General features: G+C 40.0%; 2 protein-coding genes and 1 pseudogene across 2 annotated transcripts; all 3 read right to left on the reverse strand.

Moving 5' to 3' along the window:
• Nucleotides 1-776: 776 nt before the first annotated feature.
• On the reverse strand, nucleotides 777-1,971 carry LOC103736103 (mitochondrial ornithine transporter 2-like). Its single transcript, XM_008835547.2, has one exon. The coding sequence runs from the start codon at nucleotides 1,782-1,784 to the stop codon at nucleotides 795-797; it is 990 nt and encodes a 329-aa protein (XP_008833769.2). The 5' UTR covers nucleotides 1,785-1,971; the 3' UTR covers nucleotides 777-794.
• Nucleotides 1,972-6,136: 4,165 nt separating this feature from the next.
• On the reverse strand, nucleotides 6,137-8,390 carry Taf7 (TATA-box binding protein associated factor 7). Its single transcript, XM_008835503.3, has 2 exons — nucleotides 8,020-8,390; nucleotides 6,137-7,669 (listed from the first exon to the last, which is right to left on the reverse strand). Exon 2 carries the CDS (start codon nucleotides 7,606-7,608, stop codon nucleotides 6,559-6,561), a length of 1,050 nt encoding a protein of 349 aa, XP_008833725.1. The 5' UTR covers nucleotides 7,609-7,669; nucleotides 8,020-8,390; the 3' UTR covers nucleotides 6,137-6,558.
• Nucleotides 8,391-17,531: 9,141 nt separating this feature from the next.
• LOC115070750 lies at nucleotides 17,532-18,660 on the reverse strand (annotated as a pseudogene).
• Between the last annotated feature and the right edge of the window lie 256 nt (nucleotides 18,661-18,916).

The raw sequence follows: 18,916 nt of genomic DNA on the forward strand, positions 1-18,916 counted from the left end.
TAGAATCCTAAAACAGGCAACCAAAAGATGGCAACATGTAAAATAACCTAAGGAAAAGGAAACTGGAAACCTCTCACAGGATTTACATTCCGCTATTGAAGTAGCTGAAAAAAACACCATCTTGTCCTGGGTCAGTCCTGACTCCAGTTTGTGCCTGCTTAGGTATTTTCCCCACTCACTAGCAACCCCAGACAGCTGTAAAACAAGGCTTTCCATGACCCTGACCATGGCCCAAAGAAATGATAAAAATAACCCCAGAATGCATAATTAAAAACACTTTCTATATATAAAAAGAATAACAGCTGTAGCAAAGTCTTTCTGACCTCCATCTGGTCCAAATTATCTATATGATTTTTGAATCTATATCTTGAATGGGTTAAACAATTTTTTATACCTAGCCTCATAAAACATTATCAATTCTAGATGTTTTAGTGATATTTGAGACTAACAGGGAACAAATTATGTTTCATTCACAATATATAACCACTACATAAATATATATATAGGTTTATGAAAAGGCCCTGATAACCTTTGAGATTAAGTACATACTCAAAGGTGAACTTTGGGCTCACCCTGTAGTTCCCACAAAAAGCAAGAGCATCAAGTTTTCTATTTCAATATGACTGTGGGGAGAAAATATATTATATAAAGATTTTTCCATACAGTTTAGATTTAGAGTAGAGGAAGGGAAGACAAAATCAAAATTCCCACAGTCAAAAATAACTCCATGTTGGTCTTGTGTTCTTTGAACTCTAAGAACTGTAGTGTGTGGATGCTGGGTTCACCAAGACATTTCAGTATGTTTCCAATGCACTCATCATCATCTTCCTGCTGTATTCATAGGCCAAAAATAATGCAGCGTTGGAAGGGATGGCTCGAATCATAGTAGCTTTCATTCCAGAATATAGGGCTAATACTCCTTCATTTCTCACAACAGTCAAAAAAGTTCGTATAAATCCTGCCTGCTTTCCGAACATAGAAAGAACCTGAATTCTGGATTTAATACAATCCACTGGGAATATGATAAGCCAGAGGCAGATTCCAGCAAATCCTCCACTTAACATCAAAGGAACAGGGCCTAGTTCATTCTTTGGTCTCCCTGATGCAAAAAACGATCGACTGAGTTCATAGCCACCAAAGAAGAAGAAATAGCCGGGTACTTCCTGAACTAGAGTGGTGGAGAGTCCATGGTAGAAGCCTAATGGGCCATCCTTCAGAAGGATGCCCTTAACAACAGACCAAATTGTGTTATAGCTTTTGGTTATCTTCCCTGACATCTTCATTTCATACGTGGTCTGCAGCCGGCATTTCACAAGCTCAGTGGGGCAGAGGGCTAGCGCAGCAAACGCAGAGGCCAAGGACCCCGCCGTTGCTGTCTGCAGTTCATTCAGCGGGGCGCTCTGGTCCAGGCTAGCCACTTTACGGACAAACTGTTGGCAGAAGCCGTAGCACATGAAAAGGACAGAGCTCTGGGCGACGTAGGCTACCAGCGCGGGGCTAGTGCCCCGGTAGAAGCCCCGGATGCCCGCTTGGTTGTAGGTCTTCAGGAAACAGTCGGTGAGGCCTTTGTACAGGCTGGGGAAAGTCTGCATCTTCACTTTCATAGTATCAAAGGGCTGCCCGGTCAGTACACATGCTGCGCCCCCTAGGGCCCCCGAGGTGAGGTCTATGGCGGCTTGGATGGCAGGATGGACTTCATTTTGGCCCACCCGCTCGCGGGTGTCAGCGGAAGTCAAGTCTCCGGAGCGCAGGGCGGGCTCGCAGGCCCGCCGCTCCGGGTGCATGGTTGGCTCCGGCGGGCGCTGCTGGCCCTGTCTCCCTGAGGAGGCCGCTCAACCCCAGGCCACCCGCCGTCACCCTCCCGGCTCCGGAATAACCCCCGGCGGCAACCGCGCGGCCCTCGGAGCCCAGGCTCCCCCGCGGGCAGGGCGGAGGGCCGAATGCGTACGTGAGTTGTGACACAGCTACGTCTCAGTAAGTTGGGGGCAAACTCTAAGGAAAGAAATGCTTTCCAGGAGCTGAGAGTGTAAGGTCAGTGGCAGAGCCTGAGCTTAGCTTGACTCAGTACTGCAGGGCCCGCGGCCGGGGATGGGGGTGGAAGGATGCTGTTGTTTTTTCTGGCCCTATACTTAACACAAAATGAAACAGGAGATGCTCTCAGCTGATCTAGCCTGGATTCAAAGAAGGCAGCCCTATGGGAACGGAGTTTTAAAGACAAGCTACTTGGGAATTGATACACTGGAGTCAGTGGCTGCTTTTATCAGAGAACCCTCTGTCAGAGACTCCTCCCTTACTTCCCTGGGGGAAGCGGGGAGCATGTGGAGGGGACAGAGCCTGAGCTCTGCAGACACACTACTTGGGAGGTAAAATCAAATTTCAGGGAATTATTCTCTTTCATTTAGATTTCCTTGACTGATGGTCTTTGGCTGTCAATATAATATTTAAAAGTGAGGCATTAAAAAGCAGATTGTTGCATGGTTGTCATAGGTAGGATTTCTGCCACAGTGATTACCTGGCCTTTTCTTTGGAGACTGTCCAACTGTCAGGATTTCTCTGAGGCTATACTTTTCAGAGGCAATCTTCTAATTTGACTGTGTGGGAGGTGAGTTAGCTATATGCAGATTTAATGAGAACAAGGTCAGGGAAGAAAGGTGACATTCCTATAATATTTACTGTACATAGACTTGTACAAATCTCCATTTCAGATGCTGAGTGCCTCAGACTATCAGAGCCTGTTTAGAGTATGGGCTTACTTTGGTTCAATTTACACAAAAATAAACTCTATCCTCTGTGAGATGGGAAAGAGTTACCTGGCTTCAGAGGCTAGGGATCTTGGACATCCAGCAGCTCTGACCACATTTTAATGAATCTTATGCCTCTTGTCCTACAGCTAGTAACCATCAATACTGGGTAACATGGGGGGTAAATCTCTATTGTGAAAAAATACAGATCCACACATATTGATAAGGTTACTCATACTTTTTAATGAAGTGGCTAAAATGTTTATAACAAAATCCTGTTTTTTGCATTATAAAACTACAGAAATGTATCTGTTGTATACACTCCAAATAGACATGGAATAATACATCTTAATGTTATTGTAAATTATCCTATGAAGTTGGTTTCTTTTTTGTAAAAGCTGTAAATTATTTGTTTATAAAGATTTCAGCTACATACCATACTCATTAACCAAGGGATCCATGAGAAAGTGAGTCTTTCATAATATGGCATTTACTTGTATCCCAATCTTAAGTCTTTGACTTTTAAAGTTTATGTAACAGATAACCATTCACTCTGTAGTGTTTTTTAGTATTAATGCAAAACTGGCCCCAAGCAATAAAGCTATAAAAACAAGCTGAGTCAATTTGTTTATGCTGAAGATTTTGAAGAAAACTTCCTAACTCATAGCTTTGATTTAGAAACTTGGTTAAATTTTAAGCCAACCATATTTAAAACAGCTATTTCGTGAGCCCAGCATGATTATGCATCCCTGTAGTACCAGCACTGAACTGAAAGAATTGAGTTCAAGGCCAACCTGGGCTACATAGTGAGTTATAAGTAAAAACATAGCTGTTTCTTTAAGCACTTGTCATTCCAATCGCTATTTAATTCAAAAGATTTCTTAGTCCCTTTATGGTCCATTACCCCAGTAAATGAGTTTATATTTTTATTTCATTGTTTACTTACTTTATTTCAGGTATTGATTGTTCTAAGTCCATCATATGATTCAACAATCAATCCAAGAGCCCTGTAAGGTTGGTGGTATCATCTTCATTTTTAGAGTTGAGAAAATTGAAGCCAACAGATTAAGTTGCCTAAGATCACACAACTAATAAGGCTTGAGGTATTAAATCTCTTTAGTAAACTTGCAGTGTCTGAAAAGGTATTTTAAGAAAAATAAACCTACTTTAGAAGCAGCACATCTTTCAGTGGATTTATAATCTCGTGAGGGGGCAGTGTGAGCAACAGGTAGTTTAGCATGATGAATGTGTAACAAGCAGAGTATTTTAAAAGATCATAAAGTACATGAGATTATAGACATTGCATGCTTCTTAGTTCATATCCATTGTTTTGGACAGCACTTGTGGGAGGAATGGCAGAGGAAAACACAGAAGACAAAGGCCATAATAGGGTCGCTTAACCTAGATAGGAGTGATTATTTAGGTTAAAAGGCTGAAAATTCAGACTAAGCCAAAGATGGAGAGTCTTTCTAGGAAAAGTTTGTTAAATAGCCCTCAGGCCCAGAAAGAGGGTTAAATTTCTTGAATAAAAGGTAAATAGAGTCAGGGTGGATTAACCATATAGTAAGAGAAGAGTGGTAGAAGACTGAAAAGGTAAGTAAACGCTCATCTTTTTAAGAAATACAAACTTAATCCTGAAAGAAATGAAGAATTTTTAAGTATGGGGATTACATTTTGGTCAAAAAGCTTAACTGAATACTAAATAAAAAATGTTTATACGCCACTGATAAACCAATAATGACTTATTGTCATTTGCTAGGCAAGAGGTAAAATGGCTTAAACTAGGGCAATGGATGTAGTATGAACCACAGTAACTTAGAGTTTTTGAGAGGTAGAGGTTTTGTTTCCCCTCTGTGGTGAAGGGACGCAAAAGTGCAGGTTCTGGTGGCTGACTTCAGCAGCTGAGGCAGTTGGCAGCAACACAGAAAAGGTTTTCAGGGAAAGGAACAGGGTGACTTCCACTTGGAGCATGCACAATTGAGTTGCCTGGGGGACACTTGTGTTTCCAGGAAACAGTTAAATATATTAAGTCTGAAGCTCAGGAGATCAAGCTTAGAAATGTAGACTTGAGAATAGCGATAGAGCTAATAACTGAGCCAGCAGTCACAAGACCAGTAGGCTATTTTGTTAATAAAAGATGTGCATCTAGCACACTTCCTTTAAAATATTGATGGAATTCAGATATCACCAGTATTCAGAGCTTGTAAAAATTATTTAAGTGATCCACTGTAAAGGCAAATATTGTATCTTCTCCAGTGACAGTTCTTTCAATGTAGTAAAATACTTATTAGAGCAGAATTTTTCAATTCCCACCTTGTTAAGAAAACTTATTTTCTAACCTCTAAAGCCAGATAGTAATCTTAAACTGTATTACAGTCTTCAGCTTCTGAAAATACTTCAGAAAAAGATAAATGTGAGAATTACCATTTAAAGCCTCCTAATGCTAGGAAGTATGATTATGGACTTGCAGTCTTGATAACTGATTTAAACATTTCACCACTCATGTTCCCTGTCAAATAGAAAATTTAAGTGAACTTTATTTTACAAAAATAATTTTTAAATGACGTTTTATAAACTGACAGAAATTACAATTCTGTATCTTGTCAATCTGAGTTTTTCCAAAAAGGCTCTCAAGTGTGAAGCATTAAATACTTCAGAGAATGTGAAAATTACATTTATGAACATTTAAAATACCAGCGCATGTACAGACTTTAGGGACAATATGAAATGGCATGCAGAAATAATCAGCCTATTAAATAGCTGCAGCAATTAAGTTGAAAATAATTAGGAATACAATCTTTTTTAAGAAACATATATTTTATGTGTATGAGTGTATTGTCTGCATGTATGTGAGTGCACCCCTGTCATGCAATGCCATGGACGTCAGAAGAGGGCTTCGGATCCTCTGGAACTGGAGTTAAGGATGGTTCATAGCTGCCATGTGGGTGCTGGGAATCGAAGCCAGGTCCCCTGCAAGAGCAGTCAGTACTCTTTACTGCTGAGCCATCTCTCCAGCCCCAGGAATACAATCTTAATCCCAATCAATGGAATGGGATGCAATTCTATTTGATAATCGTTGTTTTTGCTGTTTCCAGTATTTCACACATAAGCTTAGTGCTGATTAAAAGGTACAAACAGGCCTTCAGTAAAAAATTAGGATACTTTAAGAAGGCTCTGGACCCAATGTTCTCACATTGCCAAATGGAGCAGGCAGACTTGAACCTTGATATAATACAAAGATGACATTTCTCCAATTCTTTACCCCTGTAGTGTTCCTGTTTCTGAAAGCCCCCCAAAACAGAAAGCTTTATCTACACAAACATGATCACACTGTTAGTCATTAAACTCCAAGTACCCACCCCAACTCTATCCATGGAAGAACAAGATAAACTTGATAAAGTGAAAATTAGTTGTTTTTATTGTGTTAGAAACAACATATAGGAATTTGCCCCTACAGTAGCTACTGTATAAAAAAAAACATACATTAACTCCACTAGCTCCAAACTAGCTTCTTACTGATCTTAGCACCACAAAACAGAAGTTTCTGGAAAATAGACAAATAGTAACACAGCCCTGCAGTGAAGTGATTAAAATGGAATTGATCATTTCACTAATTCTATAACTTTCCTACAGCAATTATTCTGCCTATGCAATCCTACTTCGTAAAGAATGAAAACCCAGCACAGTGGTTTTGAAAACAACCAACATAACTCAACTTCTAACAGTATATGGAATAAAAACTACTGCCAGTCCAAGTGATGAAAACAATTTTTTCCAATGCTGACCAGTCTGAGGATGAAATGAAGCATCAACATTATCACTTCTCTAGGAGTGATTCTAGCTCTTCTTGTAAAGAGCTAAGCTGTTCCTTCTCCCGGTCTTCCTTTTGTTTGAGTTCATCTAGCACAGCTTGAAACCTATTCTTAAGAGCCAGGTTTTCTACTTTCATGATGAGATCTTCCTGGCGTTTTGCCCTGTCCTGGGTCTCTTGGAGCTTGCCTTTCATGTTATCAATCTGTTTCTGAATCCCCATAACCAATTGATTGGTTCCTTCATTTTCTTGGTGCTGCTCATCTGATTCATTTAGCTTGTCTTGTAGCTGTCTCTCCAGATCTTCCTCAGTGTCAATGATGTTCACATCTTCTTCATCTTGATGCTGTGTCTCATCTTCATCTTCACTGCTGCTGCTGAGGTCATTGAATATCTCTCGGAGCTCATCATGTTCTAATGAGTCATGGCCCTGCCTATGGCCCGACATTCCTGGAGATGAGATATCAAGGCCTTGATTTTCTGCCTCCTTTGTTTCATCTTCAGCAATTATTTCCCAACGGGTACTGACAGCTTCTGCATCTGTACTCAGCAACCGCTTCACTTCTTTTTCCACATCTGGAGACTCGATATACTTCTTCTTTGCTGTTTTCCGGAACCTTCTCTTTCTGACATTTTTTAGAGGCAGAGTAATTCCGTGGTTCCAGACAAATTTTTTCTCTTTGTCCTTATCTTTCTTCTTGCTTGCTTTGGGATCAGCAGGGGCAACAGGTTCTTCCACAGGAGGGTAAAGATCACCATCAACTGTGGACACAAGCATCTGACAGATGTCTGCTGTCTTGTAAAAGGTTTTCTTATCAATGGTTTTCAAGCTTTCCATAACACAGGGAAGGTCTACCAATTTTGAGGCCAATGGAACTCGATCCACTCTGACAATTCCATGGCGCCCATCAGGGTGTAACTCAATGGTCAGTCTGTCTTTCAGATTGACATGTCCAGACTGCACTGCCCTCCTCACAGTAGAGGCATACTCTGGGGGCAGGCGTAAGATAAACTGGCTTTCTAGTTCATGAGGGGCATCATCTTTGCTCTTACTCATCTTTAATTCCTTGTGACTCACTTCTCCAAAAACCACTTCTTGCACGGACAAGTTCCAGCTCCTAAAACAGTTAAAAGAGCGCTGTTACTAATTGAAATCTTAAATTACGAAGTTGCAAAGAAAACAGCACTTAAGCAGTACACCAGCAAGCGTCTGCTCCTGTCTTCAGACTCTGAACACGCAGGCAATAGTCCATGTTAAATCTACTAGATACAATACCCAGTTGGAGCCGCTAGGCACCGCTGCCACACAGTGTAGAAAGTACTAGTCAGCAAACAAAGGAAATGGCGCCTGCGGAGTGATTTTAAACACGTAAATCTGGCAGACTGTCCTAATCCACAAATTACCTCCAACGGGATAATTAAAATGCGGGGGAGGGGGCTGTGACGTCTCTTTGTCTCAGGTACTTACAGTCCACAGACAAAGATAAATTCAGCTTTTCCCCGCCGGAGGAAAACGAAAGAGAAAGCCGGGCGGAGCAAAGCGGCCGAGCCAAGCGCGGTAACTTGGTGCGGAGCAGCCGAGCCACGCGACTCCCTTTCGGTTTCTCCGTTCTTCCGGCTGCCTATGGAAGGGCTCGGGCAGCAGCTCGAAGCCTGACTAAGACCCTCCACTCCAGGCGCCCGACTTGGGAGCCCGACTCCCAGCCCGCAGAAACCGAGCGACGATAAAGCGCTACGTAACGCAGCAGAACCGGATACCGCTGTGACTGACAGCCAGCACTGGCGGAAGTACCGCCTGCACCAGCGCGCGCAGGCGCAATCTCGTATTGTCCCGCGTTGTGTCGTCCTTCCGTGAGAACTTGACTGAAGTTACAATGCTTACGCTACAATCTTTTGTCATTAATCACAAAGTGCAGGATTGCTGCATACTGTATGTTGTTAAGTCTATATTGTGTTAATTAGGAAAATATCTTGATAGGAACCAAGCCTTTGGGTTTATTTGTATTTTGGAGGAATTCCAAGGACCTGAGGTGATTCTTGATTGGTACAGCATATCTAACATTCTGGTGGCACAGGTTCATTTAGGACAGACTTTTTTTTTCGATAAACGGTCTGATTAAAATTAGTGTGTAATTGAAGCCTTTAAAAAAAAAAAAGTTTTGATGCAGGATATCTGTAGTCCAGCACAGCTTTTGAACTCATTATGTCATGTCAGATATTTCATCACAGCAGCTAAAATCTAACACCGTATGTGTGAATATGCTTTAAGAATACAGTGATACTTTATCATGAGAGGAAATTAAAATATCCTGGGCTCATTTGATTTTTATGCTAATTTCAGGAAAACGATGCCCTTTCAGGTACATGATTTCTCTTGATGTGTTAAATAATGCTAGGTGATTCATCTATAATTTGTAATATAATGTTTCCTCTTTTTTTGAAAATGAAATTTCTTCAGCGCTCTCTTAATTATGCTTATTTTACAGATAAGAATTTAACATGTTAACCTCTGAAAAGTACTTAACTATAGAAACCATAAGCTCATGCTCATACATGGAAATAATACAAGTACTACCTGTATTTTCATTCCCTGTGAGTTTTATAATACATAAATATTCTTGTCACAAAAAGTAACTTGAAATTAATGCATGACATTCTGCCAAAATCTGCTGTATTTTAGTTAAACTGTCAGGGATGATTAAAAGGCTTGTTTAAAGTTTTCCTAGAGCATCTGCCTCATTATCTGCTTTTGAGTTTAATACATTTTTAAATGCTGTTCTTTATTGGGAATTATATTGATCCTAAAACTAAGAACTTTACCACATTACCATTATTGTAATGTCTTGAAAACCCAAAGTATCCTTCTAGAAAGCTACTCGTTATACAAAAAAACTTTGAATTCACAAAAGAATCACAGTTGTGTGGTTGTTCTGTCCAACATTTGCAATACCAGAGAACCAAAGATTTGGAGAGAGCTACTAATTCCCTAGTGTGGTAATAAGCTTTCCAAGGCTTGGTTTCTATGACTTAAGAGAATAATAAACTGTCAATCCTGTATTGGTTGAAAATTACCTTTATTAAACTTTCAAATTCCTTAAAAGGATATTTATACTTTTGAGGTTAAACACATTATGAGTAATGAGAGAAAGTCTGCCTGTTTTGTAATTTGAAAATTTTAGAAATGAGAAAAATAGCAAACATAGTCAAAGCATATATGCAGCTAAAGCACCATATATTTTATTTTAAATATTTTATTTACTTTTATTTTGTGTGTATGAGTGTATTGCCTGCATGTATGTAAGTGCACCGTGTCATGCAATGCCCTCGGAGGTCAGAGGAGAGCACTGGATTCCCCTCAAACTGGAGTTATGGATAGTTGTTAGCCACCATGTGGTTGCTGGGAATTGAACCCGGGTCTCCTGCAAGAAAAGCCACTGTTCTTAACCGCTGAGCCATCTCTCCAGCCCCCAGCACCATATATTTTAAAGATTAAAAGCAAGTTAACTAAAAATAGCAGTTCTTACACCCTGTAAATTGCTTTCTTTAGAAAAATTCAAAACCTAACCTGCACTACTTTAAACAATTCAGGTATCTATTTATCAAAAAAAAAAGTGTAGTTGCTGGGTGTGGTAGCTCACACCTTTAATCCCAGTGCTTGGGAGTCCGAGACAAGTAAATCTGTGAGTTAGAGGCCAACCTGTTCTACATAGCAAGTACCAGGCCAGCTAAGGCAAAGGGAGACCCTGTCTCAAAAGAAAAACTAATCTGGGGCTGGAAAGATGGCTCAGTGGTTAAAAGCACTGGTTGTTCTTGCAGACCCAGGTTCAAATTCCAGCACCCACATGGCAGCTAACAACTGTCCATAACTCCAGTTCCAGGGGATCCGACAGCCTCTTCTGACCTCTGCCACCGGCATTTCATGATACAGGTGCATTTACCTACATGCAGGCAATACATGTATATACGTAAAATAAAAATAATTGCTCAGTGGTTAAAAACACTGGTTGTTCTTGCAGACCCAGGTTCAAATCCCAGCACCCACATGGCAGCTAACAACTGTCCATAACTCCAGTTCCAGGGGATCCGACAGCCTCTTCTGACCTCTGCCACCGGCATTTCATGATACAGGTGCATTTACCTACATGCAGGCAATACATGTATATACGTAAAATAAAAATAATAAATTTTTTTAAAAAGGAAAAACTAATCGAGCAGGTCTTTCCAATAAAAATATAATGTGGTCACAGATGGGAGCTATAGATATGACTTAAAATTTTTAGGAGCTGGGAGGGTTTTCTCAGTGATAGAGTACTTCCTAGTATTTGCAATGCCATGGGTTTTAACACCACAAAAATTATGTAACTATTACCTAATAGCCACATTAAAATGATAAAAATAAGTGAAGTTAATATCAATAAGCAATGAATATACCTAAAATCCAAGTTCAAAATGCAATCAGTATACAAATTATTTTTTTAGTGACATACTTTACATTGTTTTTTACATTTAGTTCTTAAATAGTTATTGTTTAGATTGTGTGTATTTGTGTTCCTGTGTGGACATTTTGAAGTACAATTGCCTCTTTACATGCCAGAATCATGACCTAATGCAAATTGTTTTTTTCTTCTCATTTTGAAGAATAAGCATGTATCTGTGCTTTTTCAGTTGTTCTTTCAGCTCTGCTCTCTGTGCTTGTAAACTTCCAAAGACTATGTCCACAAGATACCTTCCAACAGTAAGTGGAGAACTCCCACCATTGTCATAACAAGAGTGGCTCTTTCAAGGTCTTATTTATTTGCTTATTTGTGTGTTTATTTATATTTATTGTGGTATTGGGGATCGAACCCAGGGGAAAGCCTGTCTTTTGATTTGATTGGATTTATCCCTAGCTCGACACTCAACAGTAAATACCGTAAACCTGTGCTTCTCTAAGTAGTTGGAAGACGGTGACATTTGGTAATGTCCAGAGAAAATTTTGGTTAACACAATTGTGGAAGTAGAGTCTCCTGACATCTAGTGGAAGAGGCCAAAGATAATGCTAAACTTCCTACAAGGCACAAAACAGCCTCCCACACACACACAAACACATTAGAGAATTATCTAGGTCAAAATATCAAGATTGATAAACTGCCTGTATTAGTCAGCATTCTCTAAAGGAACAGAATTTATAGGATGAACATATAATATGTATGAATATATATGTAAATGGGGAATTATTAGATTGGCTTACATGATATGGTCTGGGTAGTTCAAAAATGGCTGTCTCACACTGGAGAGACCAAGAATCTGGTAGTCATTCAGTCCAAGAGGCTGGATCTCTCAGAAGCACTGAAGGCCTAGAGGATTTCTGGAAAGCTTCTGGTCATCAGTCTATGTTGAAAGCCTGAAGAAGTTGGTCCTAATATTGGCAAAGGAATGCCAAAGCAACAGTAACAGTCTTGATAAACTAGCCAGTGAGAGTGAAGGCCAGCAGGCAAATGCAAAGTTTCCTTTTCCAGGTACTTTTATCTAGGCTGCCACCAAAAGGACCCACCCTAATCTATAATTTCCTTTTCATTATTGAAAAGGTAGGGATAGCGATCAAAGGTAAAGTTTTAAATTAGTGTAATTATTTGTTATTTAGTTTTGTCAGTGTTTTCAATTTATAATGAAATTAAAATTGTTTATGTTTTGCCTGCATGTATGTGCACCACATGCATGCCTGTGGAAGCCAGAAAAAGGTCATTGGGTCCCCTGGAACTGTAGTTACAGACAGGTGAGAATGGAACCCAGTTCCTCTAGAAGAATAGTGACTGCTCATAACCTCTGACCCATCTCTCCAGCCCCTTATAATGAAAGTTTGTGTAGTCGAATTTACAAGAATTTCTTTCACATTATTTTATTCAGTGTGTGTGTGTGTGTGTGTGTGTGTGTGTGTGTGTACTTGTGCACATGTGCATGCATGCATAGGCCAGAGGCAGACGTAAGGTGTCCTACTATATCACTTTGCACCCTAGTCCCTTGAGATGCGGTCTGTCACTGAATCTAGAGCCAGGCTGGCAGACAGCAAGCCTCAGTGATCCTCCTTTCTCTGCCTCCCACAATGCTGGGGTTACAGAAGCCATCAGTGGCCCCAGCTTTTTACTTGAATGCTGGGGATTTGAACTCTGGTTCTCAGGTTTGCATGGCTAGCACTCTTACCCACTGAGCCATCTCCTCAGCCTCACAATATATTTTTTGATGATGTATCCTTTTATAGTTGATAATTTCTGTAGTAAAAAGAAATTGTTTGTTGATACATGCCCTCCCTATGTCACCCTGGCTGGTCTGGAACTCTCTGGAACCTCGAGCTTGTGGTGATTCTCCTATGTCTTGCCTCCTGGGTGCTGGGATTACATGTATGTGCTACAATGTACGACAAGTAGCCTTTTCTGTTTGTTAAGAAAAAAAAATCAGCAGTGCATCATCTTCAAAAAGGAATGCCAAGGGCAGGATGTGGGTGTACAGAGATTGTCTGGGTATGAGTGAGGTCCTGGGTTTCACCCCCAACACTGGAAAAAAAATATCCAGGAAAAATTCCATAAGGATCTTTAAGTTGAACTTCAATAGATTAAGTTACTTAGACCGGCTTATCAATATTTTTGCCCTCCCCCTTCTCCCCCCATCTTATTAGTATTTTGCTAAGAAAAGAAAATACGTTCTATACTCTTCATATTAAAGCAGGTGGTATTCTAAAAGATCCGAAAATGAAGAAAAATTATCTCTCCTGAGGAATTTCAGAAATTGAGATAGATACCAAGCTGGACCTCTGGGTGCCGCTGTCTTCCAGATACTGGCTGTTCTGACGCAATGATCCCATAGGCTTTAACAAACACGTCACAAGACTGCACGCCCTCGCCAGAATTCTGTACTGAACGTTGGTCACCATCGCCCCTGCATTCCACTTAGAATATCTTGGTCATTATCTCCAGGACCTTTAAAAGCTTCCGAGTGAGGCCTTTTCAGCGGACTTTTACTATCGAAGCAGGATGCAGCTGCAGGGAGCGGAATTCGGGAATTCGCGCCCGCAGCAGCGTGGATAGGAAGTCGTCCATACTGGAGGCTCGCACTCTGTTTCCGGTCCTGTTGTCTTTGTTCTGCTCAGGGAGCTACCTACCAAATGCGCTGCGAGACTTGAAAAGAAGACTGTGTATACATGTGGGGAATCTCTCTGAAGACCTGCATGACTAGAAACAGGGTGAGTGCTGAGACCTACTCCAGCCAGCGAAGACTACAGAGACCTACTTGAGAAAGACCTGATGGATGCAGCAGATACACGAAAAGTGCCCACGCCACTTGAATTTGAAATTAAATTCATGGAAAATCATTTAAGCATCTTGGACTTAAGTTGTAACAACGGCTTTTAGCACAAACAGTTCTGGAAAGCATCTTTATAGCAATGTTTGGATGCTATGAATAACTCTACAAATGTATAAAATTACTTCCAATAACTACACCCTCTTTCTCCAAGAAATAAAGGAGAGCATTTCAGTAGTAAATGTTTTGAATTGCTGCTGAAGAACCCCTGGACCAGAGGAGCTGTACTGCCTCTCCTTAGTGATGGACACGGGACAGAACAACTCAGGATAAGATAAAGCCTCAGAGTCAGTGCCAGGTCCTTGGATGCTGAGCTGTAATCCTGCAGAAGAGACCATCCTGACCTCCACATTCGTCTGGTAATTCTTGGTGACATGATGACATCATTAAGGTAGAGTTCTATAATTTCCACAATCTCACAGCTCATAGATTATATATCTACTGCCCCCAAATTACATCAGTGATTGATAAAACATCAGTGACAGCATGGGGTAGAATGGAGGCACTCTGAAGACCCATTTCCAGAGTCACAGATGAAATGGAGATCAAAAACTGTAATGCAAGTATAAGTCACACTATCAGTTGGGTGTCAATGGATAAGAACTGTGGTTACCTAGTAAAACAGCAGAACTGAGAGCTTTGTTTAAATGGAGAAGGGGAAATTTTTACAGAAAGGAATGATCCCACTGATAAGCAATTCACTGCCAGGAATGATTGTATAGTTCTTTGTCACCTGCTGATGGGTGGAATCCTAAACTGGAAGCAGACAAATACAGTCTTACCATTAGAACCCTCCCAAGAACAAGCTATCCCTTTGCTCCAGCACAAGCATTATTCAAGCATTTTCATCCACAAAGTGCTCTACTTTCAGAGAGTGGTGGTGTGTGCCTGTAACCTCAGCATCTGGGAGGCTGAAGCAAGATCCCAAGTTTAAAGCCAGCCTGGACTACAAGGTGAAACCCTGTCAAAAAAAAAAACAATGAAAGCACTTCTGTTTTTCAGACAGGCCTTTTTTTTCCCTTCTTTTTGTGGTGCCAGTGTTTGAATTTAGGGTCTTTCCTATGCCAGGCAAGTGCTCTGCCACCAAGTCACATCCTGAGCCATTATTTTTCTTTGAAATAGGATCTCGCTTTGTAATGTGGGATCTCGTTATGTAGTGCAAGCTGGCTTCAAACTTATAATCCCTCTGTCTGTGTCTCCCAAGTGCTGGATTACAGCTGTGTGCCATTGTGCCTGGCACAGTGTCATTCTGAGCCTCCCTGTGATGGTGGATAACTGTCACAAAAATGCAGAGTTTTTCAGGAGCTTCAACTAGGTAAGGACTTTTTGTACTGCACTGTCTACTATGGAACTCTCTACCTGGTGACCACCACAGGGCCTATGTAGTGGACAGTCATTACACTGTACCTGCTTTTCACTATGAATTTTCAGGAGTTGCTGCCAGACCCCAGCACAGCCCAGCATTCACTGCCAGGCAGATGGAAGTACAGTTCTACTTGTTGGTAGCCTTGCCTCAGTCTCTGTGCTCTTCCTCCTCAAAGGGATCTGGCGATCGTCCTGTACCTGTAACATTCCTCTAGCCCCCAGCACTAGGAACTGCTGTCAGCCTGGTCTCTGAACCTTGGATTTGGAGTTGCTCCTGGCTTAAAAAGAAGACTTGCCTGTTCTATGTGTGGCTTCACCCACCAGAAAACCTTAGTTTCTCCACATTAACTCCAAAAACATCTTTCAGCTGAACAATCTCTGTAGTGCCAGAAATGAAGCCTTAAATGTTACATTGGAGTCAAATATATGCATGTAAGTCTTAATACTTTTTTCTTTCTTTTTTTTTTTTTTTTTGTCTTTTGAAACAGGGTCTAAAGCCCCATCTGGCCTGGAACTCACTATGTAGACCAGGCTGGCCTTGAACTCACGGAGATCTGCCTGCCTCTGCCTCCTGAGTGCTGGGATTAAAGGCATGTGCCACCGTGCCCAGCTTACTTACTAGTTTTTAATGTATGTTTTTTGTTGTTGTTGTTTTTTTTCAGAGCTGAGGACCAAACCCAGGGCCTTGCGCTTGTTAGGCAAGCGCTCTACCACTGAGCTAAATCCCCAACCCCTTTAATGTATGTTTTAATTTGTATCACTAGTTCACAAACTCCTCTAGGGAACAGTTTCCATGAATTAATGTATATTCCTAAAAGTTTTGTTTCCTGTTAGAGTCCTTTCCTTGCAGTATTGATGCATCTTTAGGTTACTACCCTTAGGTTCCATATACTTGTCTTTGGGAAACTGTGGATTTAGTTATATAAGAACAGAAATTCTCTTTCCAAGAACATTTGTTTGGCCTTTTATTCCTTCCTTTCTTTCCATATTTTCTGAACCTTTCTTGGCTATTGTACCTCTGGGTTGGTACCAGTGTCTGTCCCAAATTGTTCCTGAAAATGCTAAATTCAAGGATGCAAATACCATATCTCTCTGTTAGGTAAAGATAAATAAATAACTCTAACCTGAATCACTTTAGTTGGTAACCTTCTTTAGCAAGGAGTAAGTTAAATATATGAAAACTCTTAGATTTTAATAAAAAATAGAAGAACATCAGAATCTATGGGACTTAGAAGCATGTATCACATTTTTCCTAATTCTTAAGTGAGTACTTAAAATATGGATTAAAAATAAGTGAAGATAATTGCAAGACATAATTGTTTTATTTATGATGCGTCCATAAGAAAATTTATGTTTGTGCCAGGATTGATGGCGCATGCCTTTAATCCCAACACTCGGGAGGCAGACAGAGGCAGGCAGATCTCTGTGAGTTCAAGGATAGCCTTGTCTACATAGTGAGTTACAGGACAGCTGGGGCTACAGGGAGACCCTGTCTCATAAAGACCGAAAAAAAAAAGAAAGGAAAAAAAAGAAAAAGAAAATTTATAAGCTTCCCTTGATCATTTACTAATATGTGAGTACAGCTTTTTCATTTTTCTTTTCCCCTTTTTTCTTTTGTTCTGAAACAGAAGCTAATGTGACCTAGGCTGACCCTGAACCCACTACATAGCAGAAAATGACTTTGAACTCTGATTTTCCTGCCTCCACCTAAGTGCTGAGATTACGGGATTACAAGAATGCACCACCACATCTAGATTTATGTAGTGCTAGGGATCTAACCCAGATCTCTGTCCTACATCCCAGCCCAAGTTCAGCTTTTTTCCACTTATAGTATCTAAAGAATCATAGTATTAACATATATTTACAAGAAAATATTTCTAATAAAAAGATCCTTAATATGCTTACATACTCAAATAATTTGTGCTAATACTTCACAGGAAATTTCATTTCATCACTGTATCCTAAAGTCATAATTTCTGTTTAGAAATATATGTAAGCATCAATCAGTGCACTGATTATCTACTTTTTAAATAGAGTAAATTACTACAAAACATAAAGAAAAATATTGTAAATTTTCTGGCTTTTGAGTACACTTATTAGTGCAAATATTTAAGACAATAGTATTTGATTCCAGAAAATATTACAGAATGTCACACTACTGTGCACTGAAAGTGGGTCAGGACAAACAGCATATGATAAAATTTCATTTAAAAAGGCTTATATTTATGTACATGTGTAATTTATAAAAATATATACTGACTTATTTAGTTTTAGATTATTTTACTATAGAATTCATCATAACTGAAACAATTATAATGTCTTAATAGAAGTAATCTTATTGTTAGCCAATGCCTCTGCCTTCAGGTAGAAATGGACCCCAGTATTCTCCCAGCTTCTGCGGGCATACTAATGACTCCAAGTACTTCAAACTCTCCACTTGTTCTTTCTCAACTCTTCCCACTTCTTTTCTATTTGTTTTGGAATCTGTTCAAAATCTCTTTCTCCTTGTACTTTCCTCTTTCATTCTTTAATTTCATTTTTAAGTTATTATATTTTGTCTGGTTTATTATCGACAGTCGTTTTGCCTCCTTTTCTTTTCTTTTTTTTTTTTTTTAGCATTTTCCCACATCTACCAGCATTTTGCTTGGTGGATAACCATACCTTTCACTGAAACAAAAGAAGAATGCAGTCACTAAGTAGATCTGCAAATGCATGAAAGTCAGCAGAAGATTGTTGTTAATGTAACTGGTCTGCAAACTAAGACAACACTGTTGATAAAGCAATATAATCCTCAGCATTACCTAACATGACAGTGCTTTTAGCAGAGGCAGCAGTATTGGCTGGAAGTTCTTTTCTATAATAGAACATATCCTCAAAACCGAAATGAAATTTTGAAAGTTCTTGATCCAGGTTCTCAAATTGTTACTGCTTTTCTTCTAACTATGCATCCAGTTCATTCATCTTGACTGCCAATTTGTTGACTGTTTCGGTAGTCTGCTTCACCATTCTAAACATTTCTGCTCTACTCTGACCTCTTAACTCCTTGGAGCTTTCCAAGAACTGCCTTCATTCAAGATCCTGTCGCAAAGTCAGATGTCTTGCTGTTCTTTGAAGATGCTTTTCAAGAGCTGCTCTCTTTTTTCTATAAAGTGGATGATGTATCTTCTTTGCCTACTTTGACCTTGGTCATAGCATGTATCCTCATTCTAGGTCACTTCCCTAGTAGTGAAAGGACCGTGTGCTGACGTCCATGGCTATGCCAGAGGGCTTTGCCAGTCAGCCTGAAACAAGGGAGGTGGACTTACCACTGCTGCTGCTATTCCGTCCCTCTAATAACCTTTATTATTAGTACAGTGAGTAAGAGGAGGAAGGCAACATCCTCATCTTGCCAGTTTCAGAACACTATTTAAGGAAGCCACTTTCTCTTGGAGAAAACAATGCATAGTTATAGAATAACATACCATACAGACGTGGCCATTTTCATTTGTGAAGAATAATATCACAATTTCTCAGTCTTTTGCATTTAAAGTGTAAATTGTATATCCATGTGACATTTTTTAATGAAATTCCAAGAATCTAATGTGATTCTGTTCAAAATGTGTTACCTTTGGGTGAATTTAAAATCTTTCTTAAACCCATACAATACATAGACACTTAAGAAATAA

Source organism: Nannospalax galili, unplaced genomic scaffold (assembly GCF_000622305.1).
Source record: "Nannospalax galili isolate Female #2095 unplaced genomic scaffold, S.galili_v1.0 scaffold1077, whole genome shotgun sequence".
Taxonomy (NCBI): domain Eukaryota; kingdom Metazoa; phylum Chordata; class Mammalia; order Rodentia; family Spalacidae; genus Nannospalax; species Nannospalax galili.

Coding starts and splice junctions, on each gene's coding strand:
- LOC103736103 (XM_008835547.2), bottom strand. CDS start 1,784: ATGCACCCGGAGCGGCGGGCCTGCGAGCCCGCCCTGCGCTCCGGAGAC.
- Taf7 (XM_008835503.3), bottom strand. CDS start 7,608: ATGAGTAAGAGCAAAGATGATGCCCCTCATGAACTAGAAAGCCAGTTT.